Here is a 23,939-nt window from a genome sequence, read left to right as displayed (position 1 = left end):
TAGACACACGCCCGCGTTGTCATTACCTTTTTTTTTTTTTATTCGGAGGCGTGGTCAATGACAGTCACCGTAGAACGCGGGCGACTTAGCGCTATCGCCTGTCCGCTCAGTTATTCGACGCAGGATCGAGGCTTCAGACACAGAACGCCGGTCACGCTAAGCTTTTGCAACCGCGCGAAGCAAGGAGCAGACTTTTAATTCTGAGTTTACTTAATATGCGCGAGCTTCGACCGCGCTAAAAAGCTTGTGCTTGTAACGATTTATGCGCGTGGGCGTCTGAGGCTTTCCCGGTTCCTCAACCGCGGGTAACGACTGACGACAAAATGAAGGTCACTGCTTAGTGATGATGCTCTCTGCGAAATTTGGTTACTTTAATGGTTATTCGGAGAGGACGCTTGCGAGTCGGTGTGACCAAGCTGCAACGTAGGTCAAAACTTCCGCAAGTCTTGTTCTTGACTAATTTCTGCGAACCGAGTCTTACAAGGAAAATATATTAACGCCTATACACGTTTCGTAAATGTTAGCTGTACTTTTTTTTATTTTTTAAGCTATTTTTAAACTTCTGGACTTTGCTGTATAGAAGTGATCAAAGAGCAAAAATACTTACTCGCGTTGAGGTACGAAATGTTGTATGTAAGGAATGTTTCCCAGTAGATGTCGGCGAAGAAAACTTGTAGCTTCATGGATGTATTCAGTCAGCTGTAGCTGCGGCCAATACAAGGCAGACAAGTAGTTTGAAGCAGGAAACGTGCTTTATTCAACCGTTCCTACAGGGGAGCAGCTTAATCATTTGAGAGATACTCTGGTCTTTGTGATGGTCATGTCAAATGCTTTTGGCGGGAGCAGGAAGACTGGCAGCTTCGATGTGTATGCAAGCAGCATCCGATGTAACATTGCTAAACAGATTCAAAACAAGGCACGACTGGAATTCAGAGACATGTGAGAAGAAAAGAAAGCCTCCGCTGCGTCTACGGTATTCTTTGTGCATACTATTTGCTTGCACTCACATTTGTACGGTTTTCCAGAAGATTATTTGCCATGCCGAGAAATACGCCGGTTCTCGTCTGATTACCTAAGCTCAAGTGAAAAATGGGCTCGGTCGGTCCTTGGAAGGAAGACAACCGGAGAATGACAGAGTACTGATGGCTCCCTATCTGTCACCGAAAAATTCGTATCCATGACATGGAATGTTAGGCCGTGGACGCCGTAAGACACGCAATAAATATTCACGTCGCAAAACACGTAGGAAACGGAACGAGGAGGCTCACTAAATGATGCACAACTGCAACTTGAGAGCGAGTGTAAATTCTCCTGCCATGAGGCACCAGATCGCGACATGCTTCATCCTGCCTGAAAGACAGAGAACATGCATGCTTTTGCAGGTGACAGCGTGTTCACACTGCTCGATGTGAGCGGAAAAAACCACCGCGACTCTAAAATGCAGCCGCTGACCACTCACGTGATCGTACACCCTTGACATCCAATAACAATAAGGCTAGGTTGTGAGCATGCATACGTCGTGGTTTAGCGAACCAGTGGCGTCATACTTCGAGCGGTGCCACTCGGATACGCTTTCCAAGCTGCGTGTCCTTTTGCTAGGTCATCGAGTGTCAGGCCGGGCTGGAAATCACGGCTACAGTACGGCTACGCACGAAGCAAGCGAGTAACGCAAACGCATCACGACACGATCTCGTTTTTTTTTTTTCTTCCTTTTTTTTTTCTTACTGACAACACGCAGTCCACGGCGAAGAAACTCGAGCTGACACGTCTGGAGAAACACCAAGTCGCGGAGGCGGTGTCGTCATCCGAACAGCAGGCCGAGCCTGTTGTAACCCGGGATGAGCCGTCGCACATAGGGCACCACGGTGACAGTGCAGGCGCCGCTGTAGCAGAACCCCGTCTCATAGCCCCGGCCAGTCTGTGCAAAAACAAACAAGCAAGCCATAAGACGAGATCATCAGAGATCTGTATAAACCAAAATTGGCGTATTTTTCTCCGCTTCGGCCTTTTCTTGGTGGGATAGATTTATGTCGACTAAGTTGCGAGTCGCTCAATAATGTACGGAGGCCAAAACAACATAGAAGAGGAAATGACGTGCGATAACATTGTTTTGAGTGTCTCACCTAAGACATCTATAACTATGTGGGGGAGTACTAGATAAGAATTTCTGTTGCTACAATAAATAGACAAAAAAAAAAGACACAAATGTGGCTTGGACGTTCAACTTTAATTGTAGGGTAGCGTTTCTTTTTGTCTGGAGTAACTTTCTTTTGTGAAATAAATAAATAAATAAATAAATAAATAAATAAATAAATAAATATGACTCATCTATTCATTTCAGTTATCCAAATCCCCATCACCTTCGTGCGTGGACTGACCTAGTCCGTGTTTCACTCTCTCTAAATTTGGATTCGCGTGACGGACCCGATTCCGCGGACGAACCTGACGTGACATGGTGCGGTCGAATCACGCCCAACACGACGGCGCCACAGACGAGCTAAACGGCACGATCTATTGCAACTAAGTCGCATCACGACCGCCTCGAGACTGAAAACAGTGACGCTGTCCGTCGTGTGAATCAAGCTTTAGCGGCAAAGGAAACGCTAAGCACGAAATAGGGTAGACGCACCTCGGGACTACTTGTTCTTAATGTTTAGTGTTTTGCATGCAAATAAATTTCACCATGAAGAAACGTAACAACATCGCATCTTGCATGCACTAAAAGTTATGGAGTCTGGGGCGATGCAGCGTGCTTTCTCTTAAAGTGCGGCATGGCTACAAGAAAAGCTTTGAAAGCATTTTTGACGTATAAACGGCTGCGCCTACAGTAGCTTAGCGCCTGAGTTCTCTTTAAGGTATCTTGGCTAAAGGAGTAAAATATCGACAACGTGCATACCAGTGCGAGCAGTGTGTCTTTCAGCAGTGGACACCAGTTTTGGCGAACTGGTTACAAGCCGCGAGCCTGTTTCCTGGCAATGCCTGTTTTCCCAACTCGTTAGATACCCAAAAAGGCCCTGTCAAGTTCCTATAAATGCTGCCCAAGGTTTCTTCGAAATATATTTTCGAGGTGTAAGAAACATGCAGGAAAAGCCCCCTTGCAGCACCGATCTTCGTATACCAAACTGGTATAAATTAAATAGATATTACAGCACTGCCCTGCCTATACTGGATAATGAAATACAGCACATACCTACAAAACTCGTCAGCCCCTTGTCGTAAATCAGCCGTCTCAACACAGCAGGCAACCACTACTCGAAACATAATTGCCGTGCTGTGGTCTACCCTTCACCATAATTATTTCCATAGCTGAAGTGACCCGCAATAATATGCAGAAAGAAGTTCGAAAAACGTAAGCACAGGTTTCATAAGAACGCGAGACGAGGACGGAGCCTGATTGGCTTCTGTCCCCCAACCTTCTGCATATTTTGCTTGACGAAACAAAATATTAGCCAGAAAAATGTAGCGCCTGTCGTGTCAGTATCGTAAACGTTACCGGCGCGATATATCATTCACCATTGTAAGAAGAAAATATTCTTTTCCACAAAATTTGTTGAGTGTTCTGGTCAATATGATGACCGGGCGCTGTCTTTATATCGTTAAAAAAGGTCTCGTGCCGATTTTATTTTGGAGCATGGCAGCACACTCTGCAGCTACGGAAGTAGATTTGAACTGCAACTATTCAATGATTATACTTTAATTCTGTCCAAGCTAAGCACCTTTAGTAACTGGTTTAGGCCTTGCTCCGCATATGTTATTGCCAGGACCAGCAGGTCGGAGAAGAGAATGATTAGATTCGAATGGAATCGAGATAAAAATAATAATATCATTTGACCGAGATTCTACGCAAACAGACATAGCGAGAGAGAAAGAGGGAGGGAGAAAGACGACAGAAAGGAGGAAGGCAGATAGGTTAACAAGAACAGAAAATCCTGTTTGCTGACTTACACTAAGAACGTAATGAGAGAGGGGAGGGGGGGGGGGGCATAGGATCACGGCTGGTCACGATCATCGCAGACGATCGCTGCATAGGATCACGCGAAATACAAACAACATCACTTAAAGCTAAAGCCATTTGTACAGGTTTCTTGCTTCTAAAAATTTTTTAAGTGCTTCATTGCCATATTTTTTGATGGTTTGTTCTGACGTTTATATGTGTTCAACGGGAACTAGAGCAGTGACGAGCGATCGTCATTCTTCGCTGTAGCGAGGACAGTCACACAGAACGCGATCAAGGGTGTCCGCGAAACCGCAGTTATCTCATGTAGCGTTCTCGACCATTAAAGCGTGAAAACTGAAAGACTTCGTAAAGGCCACTTCTAGCCGTAGCCACATCTATAGTCGTACATCGGTCTATTGGTCACACTAAGAATGAGAGCAAGCTAACCCACCGTTTGTTCTCCATGTCAACAAAAAAATGGATTTTCAGCATATTTTTTTCGCGAGTATCATACGTGACGATGTAGGCCGCACATATATTATTATTATTATTGCGCTGAAGTGTACTTGCTATCTAAGTCGTGGTAGCGCCCCCCCCCCCCCCTTTGTTCGCTTATCATTCGTCACCCACTTTTGGGTCACGTCATCTATCTTTGAAAGACACTTGAAGTGGCATGCCTGCGTGTAGCTGTATTGTCCACATCGGCCAAGGTCAAGTTTGCAGCAAGAAAGAGTTGCTGGTGAGTGCAACTTGCTATTTTGGGGGCTGTCTTCTATAGCACATGTCGGTCACATAACTTTCACGGTAGGCTTCGTTACCTTCCTCGTGTTATGAATAATCCGAGAGATAAAGGAAGAGCTTAAAACACAATCCCGGCGTGTGCAAGCGCAACATACATTTACACATAGCGTGTGAAACTTAATGTCTGGTTTGTGCTCGTACGTTTGCGCGCAATTGCAAATGGCGGAGGGGCCCCTTAACGACTCTCGAGCGGGTCAACAGGTCCGTCGTGGCTAAATGTGTGAAAAAGCACTGTCTCTATTTCCTGTCCCCAGTAACATGAGATATTAAACAAGTTAAACGAGAAGGAGGTGTGGATTGTGTATATTCCAGGACTTACATTAGCCTGGCACGGGCTACCGTCCGTCATCTTCACCTTGAGGACAATTCCAGTGATGGTGTCTATACACTCGAGTGTGCACATGTACGGAGTCTGCAAGAAGAGGTCGCCGTAAAAACAAAACATTGCAGCCGGCGTTGACGATGATGGCGTAGTATAGCACGCAGTCTCGCGCACTTGGCAAAGACACGGAAGTACGAGGCTGTCATCACGGAGTCTCAGGACATTGCATATCTGGACCCATTCATGTCTTGTTTGTTTACGTGTGACTGAGAATTACCACATATTCGAGAGCTTGATTGAAAAGTTGAATACATACTCAGATATTCAAAAAACCGCCCTTCACTTCATTACCATTCAAGGCCCCTTGTCTCACACGTCCCGAACAACATTCTCAACTCAATATCAATATCAATAATAAACACCTGAATTGATTGCCACTAAGCCAGGAAGCACAAAAAGGAGGACACCCTTAAGTTCAATTTCGCACCAGTTCTAATTCGCTCTGGTCATGGCCATGGCATGGTCATGGCGTGGCCGAAAGGGCCATAATTTTGTCACAGCAATTCTGATGGGGCTTTTAACTGTTTATCTATTCATCAGTGACAAAAGGCAGAGCATGACTAATTTATTCTTTCTCTTAATGGTTCTAAACTTTATATTTGCTTATTTGTGCGTATGAAAGCAATAAGGCTTCCGCGAGGCGAGCTGTGCATACCAAACGTTGTATTACGTTTGTCTGCATAGAAAATTGGGCGGTCACATTGCAGTTTCATACGGGTCTCTGAAAAGAGATGACGCAGCATTGACACTCACCAACGCAATGACTGCGTTTTCCGTCTGGAAGTTCTGACGGCAGTAGTCGATGTACGAGTCGTTCTTCAGTACGCATGCGTTGGCACCGCAGTACCGCTGTAACATTACAAGTGAAATCATTGTCATATCAGTAGGCAGAGTTCGCGCGTGCTTCGAGCGATTGAATGTTCAACTTGTAATGATACCGTACTGGTTCATTGTTCGCCTAATATTTTATGACCGGTCCAATGCAGGGAGCAAGTGGTTACTTTATGAAGTGCAACACACCATACCAGTTCGAATACAGCACGAAGGTTACTTTTGGTGCGACGAAAAAGGGAAAAAGAAATGTTTCATTTCCTTATTAAACGACCAAAAATACCGTGTTCCTTTTGTTCGTTTAAATTCATCCATTACTGAAAACGCTCGGTACATTCTAACCCGAGCATATTTCTAGAAGGAAATCAAACGTGCAAAAATCATGAAAGAAAGGTATTATATGCGAGGGTTTCAAGGCAATTGCGATCAAAGAGAGAAAATTTGAAAGACTTCGTTTTCTTTTTCTGTGCTTTTGTGAGCGTCTTCGCCTCTCGATTAGTTTGTTGCTCCACGCGACAGGTTACATGGAAGTTTTCCTTGAGCACCAGCATCGAAAACGTAAGAAAATAAGAAAGAGCTCATATGTACGGTCTTATAGAGAAGGCCTATGTGCTTTTTTCTGCATTCAAGCAGGATCGCATATGCCACTTTTTCTGCGCGTTCCTCACACTGATTCCTGTGGCTCTTTGTGCTTGTCTTCGTACTTGTTCTGCTTTGCCCCTTTACCTTACAAAGTGCGAAAGGCCAAACGGGCAGATGCCTGAACGATAGGCTTCGGGAACGTAACAATACTATGTATAGGGCGGTGCAAAGTCATCTGGGTGTGTATTGTCGGGATCACGGTTGTATGCCGTTGTTCAGTGACTGCAAGGTTGTAGCCATGCACAATAATCAGACGACACGAGAGATAATTGAAGCGGCAGAAATTTTTTCGCCTTGAGAAAATCTGCGTCAGTGTGTGGCTTCGTTGGGACTATAGAAAGGACTTAGTTATCGTAACGGGACCGAGGTTTGCGAAAGCTGAGCGAAAGATGCGTACGCCACCGTCATGCGTGTCTTGGGTCTGGTACTTATTGTTCAGAATTTAACTGGCTATCTTGCTATTGCGAATGCACGTCTGCAAGTTTGGTCTGTTGGTGACAGACGCATATTTTATTATGCCTTTCATGTTACGCCATACTTATTTATGTATGTACAAAACCACTCGGCTCCCTACCAGTAAGACCAGTTGAATGTTTGCGCTTGTGTATGTCGTTTGCTAGTCTTCGTTTCAAGTGGTGCGTAAATAACATTAATCATGAATTGTTACCATATAGCCCCAGCCAGTGCTCTTCTATTCTAACGGGTAACATTTAAAATATGTATATATATATATATATATATATATATATATATATATATATATATATATATATATATATATATATATATATATGTATATATATATATGAAAAGATCGGCCGAGTTTCAACAGGATTTCATTAATAACGTCGAGAGGGTATTTTCTTCTTAAAACAACGCTTATTGCGACGCTTATTTGACACTTAGTGCTGCGTTATAGCAATGTTTCGTTTCTCACCACTACATTGATATAACGCAGCACAAAGGGCCTACTGGGTGCCGTAAACCCGCCGTGGTTGCTCAGTGGCTATGGTGTTGGGCTGCTGAGATCGAATCCCGGCCATGGCGGCCGCATTTCGATGGGGGCGAAATGCGAAAACACCCGTGTACTTAGATTAGGTGCACGTTAAAGATCCCCAGGTGGTCGAAATTTCCGGAGTCCTCCACTACGGCGTGCCTCATAATCAGGAAGTGGTTTTGGCACGTTAAACCCCATAATTTAATTTTTTTTGAGTGCCGTAAATGCGCATGTTATTAATAGGAAATACCCTGTCGACGTTGCTACTTTAAACTTATTCTAACTCGGCCCATCTTTTGAAATATAACTTTTTTAGTGAAAACGCTGCCCATTGAGTTGCGCTGGTGTATTGCAGCGAAGATCAACAGATTGCTGAAGGGGCTTTCGTACAAAATTCCTGGGCATCTAGTTTTGTATTAATGAACTTCTCTTTTAGCTTCTGCTTCGTTCACATCACATGTGTAGGGTTGCATGTACAATACGTCATAATCGTTATATACACCTGTTTAGATACATACCAGTGTAACACATGGGCCTCAGAAGAATAAATTTGCCTTCTAATCTAGCTTGGAATGCAACAAATGTTTTCCTTCAGAGTTAAGAGCTCTCAGTTTGTAGCAGCTGTAGTGGACCTGTCCCTGTAACTCTCAGGGCACAGCACTCAACACAATTTCGCCCATTTCTTCTATTTGGAGAGAGTGACCATTTATCAGCGTAGTCAAAAGACTTTCCAAGACTCAATGCAGTTTCAGAGAATTCCTGCGAAACGGGGCGTGAGATAAGGGGAGACCAGTATACTGATGCCACATGTGTCAAGCATTAAGCAATGTAGCAATTAATGCAGCAAATGTGTCACGCATTAAGACAAATAAAGGTGTCACGCAGTAAAGTGCGAAGCGACTGAGCATTTTTTGAAATGTCTGCTCTAGCTCTATAGGTAAGTGCTCTAATTTGATGACAAAAATAAAAGGTAAAGCGCGTAATTTTTTGTCACCGTCGCTTCTCCCCGTATCTTTTTTTTAGATCCACACAGAAAACTAGCAGTGTCATCGTGACGCTCAACATCAAATACTGGAGTGCGAGCCTACTTCACTTACTGAAGTACTGTATCCCTGCAGCATGAAATTCTACTCTATGGAGTGCCTTGCCTCTGCTGATCCTATTAAAGTAGTTGTTACCTGCTTAGACACTTCGCCTAAAGTTTCCTTGCTCTGTAATTCCATTATTATAATTGGGTTTTTTCGCAGTCATGGTCCCTTTCTTTCTTTTACTACCTTGTGTCGGGTAGCAAATGCAATGCCTAGGACTGACCTGTTTTACTTTGTATGTTAACTCTCTCTCTCTCTCTCTCGCTTTTGAAATGGCAGTAATTTGAAGTGCATTAAAGTTCGAACCACTTACGACACTGACATTATGGGATTTATGCGTCGGGTTATGAATTATTCAGAGGCAGATTCATGGAAACTGCCATTCTCGCCATTCGTACAACGCTTTACTTTTGTTCCCTGCATAATCGAATGGCGCTTACGAGCTTTACTGTCACCTCATTGTGTGGCTGTAAGCCTGGTCTCACTTTTACGCTTGCGCGTAATGGCATTTCTATATATGATCAACATTCCCAAGACTGAAAAATACACGAGAACAAGGCGCCTAGCGTCTCGGAAGTGTCGCTTTCTTGCGTATAACAATGTGCATTATGTGCATTATTATCGCTCTTCACTTTACGCGCAGTTTGTCATGTGCAGGTAGGATGGACTTGAAAGTTGAACGCTTGCCCTATTGCCTCCAACATTCGTCGCTTCAGTGTCCTAGAAAAAGCATTCAAAACCAGTTACATCCCAACTTTAAAGCTCATGCACGAGCTTATGCGAAGTGTATACCTGCTCTCCATGCAAGATGCAGGGCGTGCCCCAAGGCTTGGCCGCCGTCCAGACGTTACCCGACGGCGTCCGGCACTGGACCACGCACGGATTAGGGTTGCCGAAGTTGGCTGCGAAGGTGTTTAGGCCCAACTGAAAAGCAAGAGCCACCGAGTTGCATTTTTGTAAGTGCTTATAGCTAGAGGGAAAAAGCGGGCAAAAGTTCGGGCAGAAAGGGGAATGAATGATAGAAACGGCACTGCCACATAGCTTGATACAATATAGGGCAAATATCACGAGGTACAACCTAACAGGGACGAGAAGGAGAGACAACGACGTGCTGCGGCTGTACCAGCGTTTGTCTTCGTCCTTTGTCGTTCCTGTCCGGTGGCGCGCAGTGATTTGTGGTACCATGGAACACAATTTAGCCTAATCCCATACTCTGCGGCACCGCTTAAGCAGTGTGTGTTGAATGTCACCAATATTTCTCGACGGAGTGGCGCCGTGGCAGTCTGGCATCAAATTTTCGACTTTGAAAACCACAGGAGTAGTTTTTTCTTGAGGTTTGCCGCGGACTTTCGGATGCAACGAAAATTACGTCATTGCCTGACATGGCGGAATTCGGCCCGCTTCAGTGATGATGTAGACTTTCGGTACGCTTTACCTCACTTCGGTTGCAAAGTTCTAGCATTATCTCTCCGGTCTTCTTGAGACTTGTTTTCGATATTGAGGGATGAGGGCCTCGCCTATGGTCCCGCACATGCAAGTGGCAATGTCGCTGCAATGTAATGGCGACGCTATCTGTCACCACAGCAAAAAAAGAAAGAGAGAGAGAGAGAGAGAAAATGAGTAACACGGCAACACACACAGCGCAGTGACAGATGCCGTCGCTGTCCCATTGCAGAGAGGTCACAATCTTTTAAGCCGGCACGCACTTGCTATTGATTTTGATTGGACTTGGTTCAGGTGGTATAGATAAACCTATAGGCTCCAGTTAGTGCGTCAGTGCTTGAACACGTCAAATCAGTTTTGTATATATTTCACGAATCCTTAGCACACCCTACATGCGTGAAGTTCTCGTGGCCAATTCTTAAGCTTCAGTGACATGCGCGACAACCCTTCATGCTTAAGTCGTGAACGATGGCTGCATCGACGGCAAGGAATTCACAGGAGTGCTCTATAGGTTGCACCGCCAGAGAAAGCGTAGGAGTGACAAACCTGTAGGACATTCCAAATGAGCAAAAAACACTATAACCTGGCTAATGACTCAAACTATGCAGATCGGCCGACCACGCGCTCATAAAAATTTCAATGTCATGTACTCGCAAACCTATTTATGACTACGTTCACTGTTCCTAGAGCAATCAGCGCCCGCAGCTTCTGCGGTAACCTGCTTTTGTTGAGAAATCAAATAGTCCTAAAATTTTTCTTCCGTCACATGCAGACACAATGCGCTACTACCCGCCTGAAGCTTTCTATTATCGAGTCAAAGCTGGCCTTATGACAACAAACCGTAAGGCTGCAGGTTCGCAAATCCTCTCCACGTGTAGCGTAGTAAAACTGAACAAAGCCTAGTTAAACTCCCTGCCTTTCTTTCATTCACTCCTCTCTCTCTCTCTCTCTCTCTCTCTCTCAGTAGATGTGTGGTGATCTACTGCTGAGCTCGTCTCTCTACGCAGGCTATGGCCCGCGTAGCTTGCGGACGTAAGCCCAATAACTTCAGTTAATCAATCATTCGATGTGATGAGAAATAACTAAATAAATAAAAAGTCAGTCAGTCAGTCAGTCAGCCAGCCAGCCAGCCAGCCAGTCGGTCGGTCGGTCGGTCGGTCGGTCGGTGGGTAGGTCGGTCGGTCGGTCGGTCGGTCGGTCGGTCGGTCGGTCGGTCGGTCGGTCGGTCGGTCGGTCGGTCGGTCGGTCGAACAAACTAGTTGTTCATTTATCAACTATACATCTATCAAAAAATAAATAAGCTTTTGCACTAGAGCTGCTTGTATGAACCGGTGTCAACCAACTGCGATAGCTAAAACTATATTAGGGAAGTAATCTGCTTAATGAAAAACAGTTCGTGCGAGAGAAAGCCTCATGGAAACGGCGACGGGTCACTACAATTAATCCTTCGTGTCGCTCTACAAACGTCTCCTTCGGCACCGCAGGAGCGTCTGCAAAAAAGAATTAAAAACATTTCTATCCTTGGCACAGAAAGGAAGAACCATGATGTCTACATTTTATATTACCTAAAGCTGCAGCCAGGGACTGAGGCATGTCGTTATACACCAGAATGTGACTTAAGTACAGGTGTGACAGTGTCACAGGTCACAGGTAACAATTAAATATAGCTTGTTTTTTTTTTCTCTCGTTCGTCGATATCTCATATGGCCTCTTCGTTTCACCTTAAACGATGTTCTTGGTGGTCGTTATCAATGTCACCGTATGTGCATCTGCAGTTCTACCCCAAAGGTTTCATACACTAATCGTGCGATCGTCCTAAGGTCACCACGAGGTTAAGATATTTACTACGGAATACACAAAGACAATGTTCCGAAAGAATGCCACAACCCTCTTTGTGATTGTACGATGATTTCAGGGAGAGCTGTTTCCTTTTCTTTTTTTTTTAAGTTTTCGCCTTCCAAAAAGTTTCGTAAGCATTCGACATATCTCCGGTCTTGTTACACATAGCCGTCGCGGCTCCCAGTGACGGTACACGGCCGAGAACGCAATAACACAAAAAGTCAATTTGCGCTGTCCTGCAGAACAACTAGCGCTCGCGCTCACCGAGGGAAGTTGCCGCTGGAAAGTTTTCACGTCTTGGCTCGACGGCCTTGCGCGTCTCTCAGCAGCGCACATGCCTTGGCGTTGGATAAACGTGAAAGCGCGAGAGTCTCGCCAAACACAACGAGTAGCAGTGTTTGCATATATACGACACCGATTCCTCTTCGCATGCGCACCGCGCCTGACACCAACGTTGCGGCAACCGAACTTCTCAAGACCGTCCTCGATGCGCAGGTCACGTATGACTTCTGAGGTACTGGCGGGCGAAGGACGGCTGAAGGCTGCACGTGAATGCATCCGGAGATGTAGATCGAAAAGCGCGTGCGAACCACGCGCGAACTCGTTTCAATGTGCGGAAGCCTGTAAACGAGGGGAAACGTGCGCACCGCCATCAATGCGTGTGGTATGGGAACTACTGAGTATTGAGTCGCATCAGCCATTTTCTGGTGACACATTGTCGATACCTACATACATACATACGTACATACATACATACATACATACATACATACATACATACATACATACATACATACATACATACATACATACATACATACATACATACATACATACATACATACATACATACATACATACATACATACATACATACATACATACATACATACATACATACGCACGTACACTCGTGAGCAAAAGAAAACGGACCAGGGACTGCGCATTAAAGCCGATTTTTCCTTCTCCATGTGAATGCAACTTGAAATTGAGGACTGCAGTCCTAACTTGGAATTGCAAACGTTGCAGTGGGCTCGTCAGTTTCAGTTTATGCATGCTATTTACAAAGAAATTTAGTTTCTTCAGGGACCCTGTGGTCCGTACACTTTTTCTCGCGTGTGTACATACATTCTGTAACGAAAGAGGCGCGCCAGTTTGACCAGCGCTAGAGGAAATGACGAGGAATCAGAAAAGCCGCTCAAAGCCATCATAGAAGGAAAACCAAACCAAACTCAACGGGACCGGCGCTCTCTTCCGTTAAAATGGCGCCGTCTCACAATAGAGAAAGTTCAAAGGACCACTTCCCCACCACCAGGATCTTCCGAAGTGATCATCTGGTTTCCGACTCGCAGCCACTGCCGTATGCACTGCCGCAACATCCGGGGATGGCTCCCATGCCTCCGAGGCGGCTTCTGGGCAAGGAAACGCCTGCGATATGACTCCGCCCTTTTCCGCGCTGTCAGAGGAACTGCAAGAAGTGGCAAGTTGCTTCACTTCAGTACATTGGTTGGGCCGCAATTTCAACTACAGCCGACGCAGCGCTTCCGTAGTTCCGCGGTTTCAAGGACGATCCTGGCCCCTAGGTTCTTACATTGTTCGGTGGCCATCTACCGCTCTTTGTCAGAAAACGACTATAAATTTGTCGCGGAATGGCGCCTTAGAGAAGCAGCTAAAGCATGAGAGGAACTCGAAGGGCGCAAGTATTCCACCCGGACAACATGGAGTGCAGCCCTATTATCTACGTTCTCGACCCTCCCGAGCACCTATGACGTTCGCTTCATGAAAATGCAGTCGCGCAGGCAAGCAGACAACGAGGGCATCGTTGTCTACATATATGAAAAGCTGCTGCTCTTGGAAACTTGCAGCCTTGCCCGGACTGCCCCGGCAGCCAGACAGTACGTTAACTATGGCATTTGCGATCCAACTCATGCTGCTATATTGACTGGGCAGCCGACAGAACCTGCCTGACTTTCATCCGGAAGGCGGCGGAGTTGCAGGATGCTGCCAGTCGGCGTTCTGCTATTACTGCGCCGAAGCGAGCAACGCCACAAGCTCACATGTGGTGCTACACCGTTGCGACGATGCGCCGAACGAGAGCGGGCCGTTGTTACCAAACAAATGCCATAAATGTTAGCCGCTAACTTCATCAGACCTTCATATAGTCCGTGGGCTGCACCTGTCGCCTCAAGTACATTTCAGCGCCCCGTGAACACCGTAGTGGGCCCGCTGAACGACCAAGGCTGAGTTGCGCCTTGACTACATCCTAGTGGTCCCTGAAACACAAAACGAAATTTCGACAAAGTACTAGAAAGGTTCCATGACACTGGGTTCCGGATCAACAGCGAGAAATGTCAGTTTGGGTTAACAACTATATCCTATCTAGAGTATACCATATTCAAGAACGGCTTACAGCCCCTTCCCGAAAGGATAGAAGCCGTATCCAACCCACGGCAATTTGTATTAAGCAGCTGCAAGCATTTCTAGAAACCGCGTCGTACTTGCGCGAGTTTGTCCCGAACTTCGGGTCAACTGCAGCTCGCTCACAAATCTGCTTAAAAAGGGAGCCCATTTTGAACGGGGACTGCGGCAGAACCACGCGTTCCGGACACTCAAGCAGCAGCTGACGCATAGCCCCGTTCTATGCCACTTCGAGGAACATTGGGTTACAGAAGTCCACACCGATGCACGCCAGGTTGGTGTCGGGGCAGCTTTAATTCAGCGCGAACCAGATGGAAGCGAGGATGCCGTCGCTCACACCATCCGCAAACTCTCGACCGCGGAGCGCCATTATCACTACAACGAACTGGAGTGCACAGCTGTTGTCTGTCACAACATCCGAAAATGTTGCCTATCACAAACAGTCTGTTACAGCATCCGAAAAGGGACACGCAATAGAGTTGCTCATGCGCAACAGGCACAAAAGCGTTACTGCAACCGCTGCCACCATCTAGCACCGCAGTACAGGACCGGAGATGGTCTAGATAAAGCGAGGCCGCCAGTTATCGACCCAGAAGTTACTTGCGAAATACTAGGCATGGCGGCCGCATTTCGATGGGGGCGAAATGCGAAAACACCCGTGTACTTAGCTTTAGGTGCACGTTAAAGAACCCCAGGTGGCCGAAATTTCTGGAGTCCTCCAGTAGGGCGTGCTTCATAATCATAAAGTGGTTTTGGCACGTAAAACCCCATAATTTAAGATATCTTTAAAATAGTAGGCACCTTTCGTCGTCACTGAAGGCCTAGGTGACAGCACTTGGGAGAGTCGGCTGCCCGCCTTCTGAAGCACGCGCGCATGGACGAAAGCCGAACAGTGTTGTGGTACAAGTGTCTCAATTGAAGAAGTTGGTTCGTCGGCAGAATTGACATGCTCTGGCAAGCTGTGCTTTCTTTTAGATGAACAGCATACGCAGTCGTGGCCGAGTGGAATGAAAGAGATGCACAAGAGCAGATCTCCGGCTCTCTGCCTGCCTTCTCTGTTCCTTACAATACATACATACATACATACATACATACATACATACATACATACATACATACATACATACATACATACATACATACATACATACATACATACATACATACATACATACACCTCTAAAATTTTAGAGATCTTTCATTGTGGCTCTGTGACAGGGCGTAACACGTAACAAATTCCAGAAGTGTGAGCAGCATTGTCATCAGCTTCTCCTATAATGGCTCCGTATGCTTACCTTGCACAGGGCACTCCGATGACCATGAAACGTTGGGATGCTGCCCCATGACCTCCCACAAGAATTTGGCATTCGTCATCGGCGCTTTTATAAAGGCTCCGCTTACAGTGCTCACACCAGCCGCTCGCCGAAACACATATGCGTAAATAATACACCACCTGACGCACGAAAAAGGCGTACAAATACATGTTCAAAAAGTCGGAGCAACATTCTTAGGGACTAAGAGAACATATGCAGATAATGTCTTGATAAGCAGCGCATTTTTCAGCTACCACATTTGTGTTCGTGTGCATAGTGCGAGGCTTTACAATGTTTTTTAGCAAGACAGTTCTCTGGAAAGAGTCACTTCATGTTGTTTTGTAGATTCAAATGGCTTACTGAAACTGTTGGCTGTAAATGTAATAAAAATTGATTAACGCAATGATAATCCTGCAGTATGAGCTTTACGCATGCGCACCCGTTGTCGCCTCTGATTTTTTCTAACGCCGATTCACGACCACGCTTGCCAAGCGAAGTTTCGCCACAAGTGGAGTAGCATGTGCCCGACGCGCGGCAGTTGGCCCCTCTGGAGCTTTACAAGAATAATAATGATCACTACGCTGATGCTAATAATGTGCTCTTCAGCCACCACGAACCTTTCCGGTGATATGGGCTGTCCTCCCGAGTGGATACCCCTGTTGCCCAGGATAGCTTTGGGCGCACACCTCAGAATCAGATACCGCTGATAGCGAGGCAGCAGGAGATGACGCTGGGGTCGGGCCCTGCAACTGCCCTGCACGGGACCATACCAAAAGCACAAAAGAAAATGATTACCTGGGTAAGTTGGCAGCAACCCATGGCACAAGACAGCTTCGAAAACAAGGACAGAATAACACCATGATAGCACGAGCGCTGACTGCCAACATATTGTCTGTTGGGAAAACAGATATTGGGAAATAGATACAGGCAGTGTATGTATGTATACGAGCATTACAATGTTAGCAGCGGAAATATAGTGTCGCAGGTCGACAAGAACGAACGTGCAGCATCGTGATTTGTAGCCTTCTGGGGTATCTGTGCCTAGTATTGAGTGCACAACAACGGCTTAACAATAGCCTTAAGGAAGGATGTTCGGCCGAACTAGGAGCGAAATGGTTTCCTTTGTAGCAATCGCTACGAACGGGTGGATGTCTGATTTTCCCTTTATAAATGAAAGAAAGACAACGTCTTGAGCTCGTTCAACATTCCACGGTTTTAATCTCAGATCAAATAATTTATCCATAAATATGTTGTGGAAGAAATACACGGAGGTGGGTTCGAAGCTAGGAACTGCACGTGGAAGTCGGACACTATATCCACTTCCCCACTCGCCAGCCACATTAGAGGTCTTCAAGCATTGTCATCTTGCATATAAGTAATTTTGTCCAGAAACTCTATCTGCTTCATTTGATGAGAAACCTCGAATGATACTCCATGTTGCATCACCCAAAAAAACCGAAGTTACGCATGAAACCTGTTTGACACGGTTATAGCTGCAAGGGAACATTTCGACAGCAGTGAAAACGTTAGTGTATGTGAGAACACCTTTCGTATAGGGTGCACATAAACGCCCTGCGAATAGGGTGCTAAAAGCGGGTTGATGGCGATGGGTGTTACTGTGATGTTCCAACACACGACCCTACTGTGTGGGATTGGGAGTAAAACTAGTGCTGAATGGGTGTAATGAAGGGTGTAAACTTAAAAAAGTTCAGACACTTAAGTTCGCTTACGTATTGGAATGCGAAAGCATTATAATCGCTTAGGTGAAATGTTTTCGATTTATATTTCCGTCATGCATTAAAGTTCTTTCTGCTGAATCGGTGTGCGTGTTTGCGTATACTTTATCCGCAGGCCGGAAACATTCGGACAACTTTGCTGCAGAACGACCAATTCTTCTGTGTTCCCTTGCTTCGTTGCTTCGTTTTTCACCTACCAAGCGTGCAATGTCGACACATGTCAGCAGTGTTCTTTAAATGTGATTAGCTTTCTTTGGGAACTTACCGCAGTTTGCGGTATGTTTGTATGTCTGTCTGTCCTCGCGATCGCGAAAGCCAGCCGTAGCTGGCGTGAAAGTAGTGCAGCAGTAAATATGTTTCTTTAACATGCGTTTCAACGTTAAAAACGTTCCCTGAAAGGCAGCGTGAAAACATAAAAACAGGATCCATGATTTGCATAAAGTTCTTACGCGGCAACTGCTCGTAAGAAGAAATAACAATTCGCAATGTTGGACATTAGTATCTGTGAAGGCGGCAGGCCGTTCAGTATTCGGCTTAAAACCAATTGCCTCTCAACAATTCTTGTAGACATTCTAAAGCTCCCTCTCTCCCTTCCACTGTCCTTCTCTTTTTCTCTCCCTACTCCTTCCCCCCGTGCAGGTTAGCCAATCGGAACTACAACTGGTTAACCTCCCTGCCTTTTTATGCATCCTTTCTCTCTCTCCTGCTGAGCTTCCACACCCTTCATTAAAGTTCATATAGAAAAGCTACCGAATAGCACCCATAATTTGTATAAGGGAACAAATGTCATTATCGCACTGGAAGTTGCCTTTAAGAAACCAGTGCGCTCGCATTCCAATTCTCGCCATTAAAATACGTGTTAACAATGTTTCCTTCGTTCCTATATAAGGTTGTCAGAAAGCCGTACCTGCAAACCTTGGTTTTCTTTCTCGAATTTTCGCCAGTCGCTAGCCCAGTCAACCGACTGTTGGCCACAGTGCAGCGTGCTCTGAGACATTTCTCAATGTGGTGCGTCTGCCATGACGGCAACTTATGAGCGACGTTTCCGGTGCGACTATTCAGACTCTTGCACAATTTTCGATAACACGAGTAAGCACCTTCGCAGAGAAGCCAGATGTGTGCGCTGAGCAAGAATAGAGTGACTCGGTCTCGGCCATCTTTTATTTTTTTTTTAATTTTTTTTTGCTCGACTGGCATAGAAACCACACTCTTGGCTCCACCGTCCTGGCTGCTCGCCTTTTATAGAAGGGCGCCCACTTATAGGTTGTGTTATATATTATGCATGCTGAAAACATTCCATGTATACTTCATGTGAGCTCCACAGAGCTTTTGTGCGGCAGTTTGCTATACCCCTCGGCTTCCTCCCTTATCTGTCTTAGTGACGTATAAGCAGGGCTGCTAAAGAATAGCAGAGGCCACGCGGAGTTCGATCGCGGTCTTAAAAACTGACAATCGCTTAGTCAGCCGCACCGCAGTTGTCCCAGATTCCTGAAGGGCGCACGCTTTTCAAGGTCCGCATGGAAGACGGAATGCGAAGTCTATTACACTACAACCTCGGCAATCGCTTGACAAAGCTGTGAACCATACATAACATAATCGAGCATACTGAAAGAGCCGGTAGACTTCTTTTCTCCCTTTTTTTCGGGAAGGAGTGTGGTTCCGCTTGTGGAAACAGCCGCAAGGTTCGGCCCTTTTTCTTAAATGCGAACACAGCTTTCTACTCTGCGAGGCAGACATTGTGCTATTTCCAGCACAATGATGAGACAACAGAACAGACAATTACGACAGGGCTGGGTCGTTCTGTATTCTCGTCTCTGCCCTGGAAAATGGCACCATGTATAAAAACAAGTCCGACCGCATGTTCTTGAGAGAGATCGCCGCATAAACGTTATAGTAGATGCTCCGTAGAGCACCACGGAATAATTTGAGAGAAGGACGGTGACAAATTCAATGGCGTTTATCTTTCACACAGTAATAAAATGCTCAGGAGCGGTTTAGAACAATCTTGGATGGCCAATGGGAAGATGACAAACACAAGTACAAATACAAAGTAAAGCAATTAAAGTCGCTTACTGGTGTGCGCATAATTGTATACTGTGTGTAGAAATAGCAAACGCAGCTATAATATGAGATTTACCGTCCCAAAGCACCGATTGCATGGGCTATTATAGACGTGAAAGAAGAAGGAGGGGGGGGGGGGGCAACCCGCGCTTTAAGTTCATACTTATATTACGAAACGTTCGGCTCGACTTAATGAAGTAGTAGTGAGGCTTTACGCTTCCATTCTGTCCTGCATTTCATCGGCTAAAGCATATTTTCCCCGTCATTTTGTTTGCAAATATTGGATATAAGAGACTGCCTCGTATTACCTAAGCCATAAAAGGGCAAATATTGATTATCTACACAATTCGATACATCTTGAAACGCGATATGCGAGAAACTGACATAGTTCTTTAAACTTGAGGTCAGCGCAGCGACAGCATTGACGAGTGCAGCACGTCTGAATAATAAGATGAAGTAAGATAAAAGGGATGTGCTACAGCTGCGTTTAATATGCTGAATGTTAATTATCCAAGACGGATGCGTGCACTCACTCATAACTCCTACTCCTGATATTGCTTCTTAAAGAAGTAGCCCTCGTAGGAAGACCGGCTGCTTGACGTCGCGAACAAATGATCATGCAACGGACACGCAGTTTGGTACAGGCCGATCTGTTTTCTTCTGACAGCGTCTGCTTCGAGAAAGCCGTATCCTTGAAGGGAAGAATGAGGATGTTCATCACACCTAACAAGATAACTTATTTGTACGCTCGTTTCTTCCTTCGTAATCCTGTTTATGCTTGAGAACTATGGCCTTGATATCTTAGTAGAAGCCCAATGAAAGAAAAAAAAAGAAGAACAGGAGGTGGGAGCGCGCACTTATACAAAACGCATCTAGTTACTGTATAGTGCATAAAGAAATTAAAGAAATTTAGTATTAACTTATTTTTGCATACATTATTTTAAACGTACTTTTCTTTGTACGAGGACAACCAATTATCTAAGGGCTTCAGACGGACGGACGGTTGGTCGGACGGACGGACGGACGGACGGACAGATAGATAGATAGATAGATAGATAGATAGATAGATAGATAGATAGATAGATAGATAGATAGATAGATAGATAGATAGATAGATAGATAGATAGATAGATAGATAGATAGATAGATAGATAGATAGATAGATAGATAGATAGATAGATAGATAGATAGATAGATAGATAGATAGATAGATAGATAGATAGATAGATAGATAGATAGATAGATAGATAGATAGATGCCACTGCATGCATGCAGTGGCTCAAGAAGTGAAAGTGCGAGTATAAGAAAACTATGCAAATCAAAGAAGCCATTGAATATTATGGGCTAGTCCACTAAGTGGTCGGCTTGTTTTAGAGGTATCTTAGAAATGACGTAATGCGTACTGGTTGCATGTCGTGACGGGCACTACATTGTCAATCCTGGAGGCCGCGTGCCTATGATTTGAAAAACCGAAAACCCACTCAAAAATCGCGGGCACGTAGGTATTTGGATATGTATGATGTTAACGCGAGAGAGGAGCTGTCCTTGTCTTTACTGCCCTGCAAGGCACCACGTCTAGCGCCAAGTTTTCCTGTAGTTTTCAAATAAATATCAGTTCCCATTTCATTCATGCAATTAGATTCTTCAAATAGCAGCACAGCGCACCGCCAATAGTGTAATTAATACCCGTGTCACACGGGCAACTCGGATCTCTTTCAAACTTCCTTCCCTTAAAGGACCGCAGGGGAGTTTCACCTCAAAAGAGTTAGCTCCGTGTCACACGGCCTATAAGCGAGCTTTTGAAAGCTGCCGCTGGGGGCCCATTAGGCGCTGCTGTCCTCGTACTCAGTCATGAAAGAAACACGTTTTATATTGCTAAAAAGTTTTGGTTACTTGTCTTTTCTTACAAAATACAATTATTTATGAATTGCATTTTAAAAATGTCATCTATCTTAAAGACAAAAAAAAAACGAGCATGTGCTCAACATAGCATGTACCTCATACGCAGCGGGGGAGAGAGAGAGAGAGGGCTCCTTATTAGAAAAACAGAGAATTTTGCCGGCGCGTATATAACCGCTGGCATTCTACTCTGTATAGGGATGGGGAATGGGATTAAAAGATTCCAGAAGAGAGTGGGAGAAAAAGAGGATAAAAATAAATATGAAATGTCCGAGTGGACCTGATACTAATATTTACAGGTGACATGGCGGGTAAATTTAGGCTTTTGTATAGGAAGTGTGCAACAGCGATTCATACACAGCGATTCATTGATACACAGTCAGGGCAAACGCAGCAGCCATTCCGAGAACGCCCGGTTCAAGAGTCGAATGTAGCTGCTCAACTCAAATATCTTTGCCAGTGCTCAAAATCTATATTATATGCAATAAAACAGCTATAATTGCTGGTATAAGTAAAATTGATAAAAATGAGTGTGATTTCTTGACTCGAAATTCAAGCACGCTGGGAACAAGAGTACTCCCTTCAACCAGCAAGGGAGATCTTCCATCTCCTTTCGCTAGGAACTTCCTTAAACTTCCTTTGCTAAAGGACTGCCGTATGACACGGCGCGCATCTCCCTGGAGATAAAGAAGTTCTTGGTTGAAGGGAGTTAAAAGGACTTTAGCCGTGTCCGTGTGACAGGGGTATAAGTGTCTTATTTAAAAAAAGGGCTTCGCAATTCTTGTAGTTTCTTCATTTTCAGTAAAGTACTTTTTTCGCTAGCACCATGTGCGGCGAAATTATGTATCCTTATGCATGTGGGCAGTCTACCGGATTAGTTTTGATTACGCGGTTCTTTGCTTGTTTGTTTGTTTCTTTGTTTGCGATGCGTCTGTAGTGAAATTTGTTCCAAGAAGGCTGTTTTATGTGCACCCGTTGGTCGGCACACGAGGACTCTTCTGCCTTCCACCCAATCGCAATGTGGCCACCAGCAGCGGGGATGGCATCGGGGCCTCGCGCCCATAGCCGGCCCTACGGCAGGTGAAATTGTAACAACTAGCGATTACCTTGGCAAACACTAAAGCGGTAGCACAGACACTGAATAAATATTAAGCATCCAGTTAGTAGATTATGACTCAGCGTGAGCATTGCGCCTACGAGAAAATTACAAATGACCCTGCAAATTCTGCTGTGCGTGATGGGCCCTTCTAAGGTGCAAAGGCTTTACCGCGCAGGTGCATTTAACGTTACTGACTGCAACGTTGTTATACCTGATGTAACAAAACGAAAGAGAGAGAGAGAAACAATAAAATTAAACGACGCGCATAAAATATTCGTCGTCAAATTGGCCTGACGTTCTAGAACAGTGCCTGTGACCCAAGCTGTCCCTCGAGACGAGAAAAAAAAAACGAATCTTCGCAGATGTATATGCCAATCTGAAGAACTCATACGTCAACGACAGATAATATTTATAATGCATTTCTAACACTCCTCCGGAAGTCATTAAGGATCTGGCGTCGAATTCGAAAAACTATTTTAGATTTACAGCGCCTTTCGTCACGACGAACTGGCGCGGAACCTTGAGTGTGGCGCCGCCACCAGTCTCTCGTTGTCGCGTCTATCCTGGCTCACCAAGACTGCGCTAAGTGCATAAGTGGTCATTCTAGTAGGTGAGTGGCGCGAGTTAGTAGCGCAGCTTAACTTAGCATTTATCTTGTTCGTTCCTTTAAGAAGCAGGCGATGTTCTAGGTTTCCCATTCCCACACTTCCCGAAGTCTCCCTGCAAATGAGGTTTCTGTTAATTTATTTATTTATTTATTTATTTATTTATTTATTTATTTATTTATTTGTTTGTTTGTTTGACTCCACAAAGCATTAAGAAGGAGTAAAAGGAGGCGTAGTATTGCTTGCTGCAGGCGCAGCTCGTACTGCAGAAGCCGCCGCCAATTGATTCGATGCCAGTCAGGATGCATACACGAAAAGACTACAGCGTCGACGATGAGTTTCAACCAGGACGCATCACGCTGCGAGCCAGCCATCCCACTTCGCCCTGCTATAGCCAGTCCACACTCATCACCACTGACTCTCCGGTTGCGCGTATCAACCTGAGGAACTTAAGGAGGAGCACCGAAACACCTCCCTCCTTAGTAAAATATGTTCTTGCGGAAACAAAATGTCGCTTGCGCTTGTGTGCGGAGCCATTCTACGTTTGAGTTTATCTGTGAACAATTTGAGTTGTGTATGGAGTTCGGTACACTCCAACAAATAATGGTCCAATGCCATCCAGAGCTTGACAGTGCCTACACAACGACGTCACGGTAGTGGTCTTCACCGCACATACATCGTGTGACTTAACAGCTACGAAGAAGTAAAGGCAAGGCGCAGAAGACCAGGACTCAAGAAGAAGAACACAAACGACAGGACCGGCGCCACTCAAGTAAAACTCTTGCTTGGGCTAGTTGGTTCATGCTTGAAGTAGTGAAGGCAAGGTACAGAAGACCAGGACTCAAGAA

At 45.2% G+C, this 23,939-nt stretch overlaps 1 protein-coding gene across 1 annotated transcript in view; it reads right to left on the bottom strand.

The window, feature by feature from the left end:
* Positions 1–733: 733 nt before the first annotated feature.
* Positions 734–23,939, bottom strand: part of LOC126545269 (uncharacterized) — a 34,963-nt gene continuing 11,757 nt past the window's right edge. Inside the window, exons 2-6 of the mRNA XM_050193060.3 lie at positions 16,309–16,445; positions 9,471–9,602; positions 5,874–5,969; positions 5,058–5,150; positions 734–1,918 (exon numbers count right to left, since the gene is read on the bottom strand). Coding sequence (XP_050049017.2) covers positions 1,802–1,918; positions 5,058–5,150; positions 5,874–5,969; positions 9,471–9,602; positions 16,309–16,445 — 575 coding nt within the window. The 3' untranslated portion in view covers positions 734–1,801. The remainder of the gene's footprint in view (positions 1,919–5,057; positions 5,151–5,873; positions 5,970–9,470; positions 9,603–16,308; positions 16,446–23,939) is intronic.

This window comes from Dermacentor andersoni, chromosome 3 (genome assembly GCF_023375885.2).
Source record: "Dermacentor andersoni chromosome 3, qqDerAnde1_hic_scaffold, whole genome shotgun sequence".
Taxonomy (NCBI): Eukaryota; Metazoa; Arthropoda; class Arachnida; order Ixodida; family Ixodidae; genus Dermacentor; species Dermacentor andersoni.
Note: the sequence above shows the minus strand (reverse complement) of the source record. Positions and strands in the feature narration are given on the sequence as shown.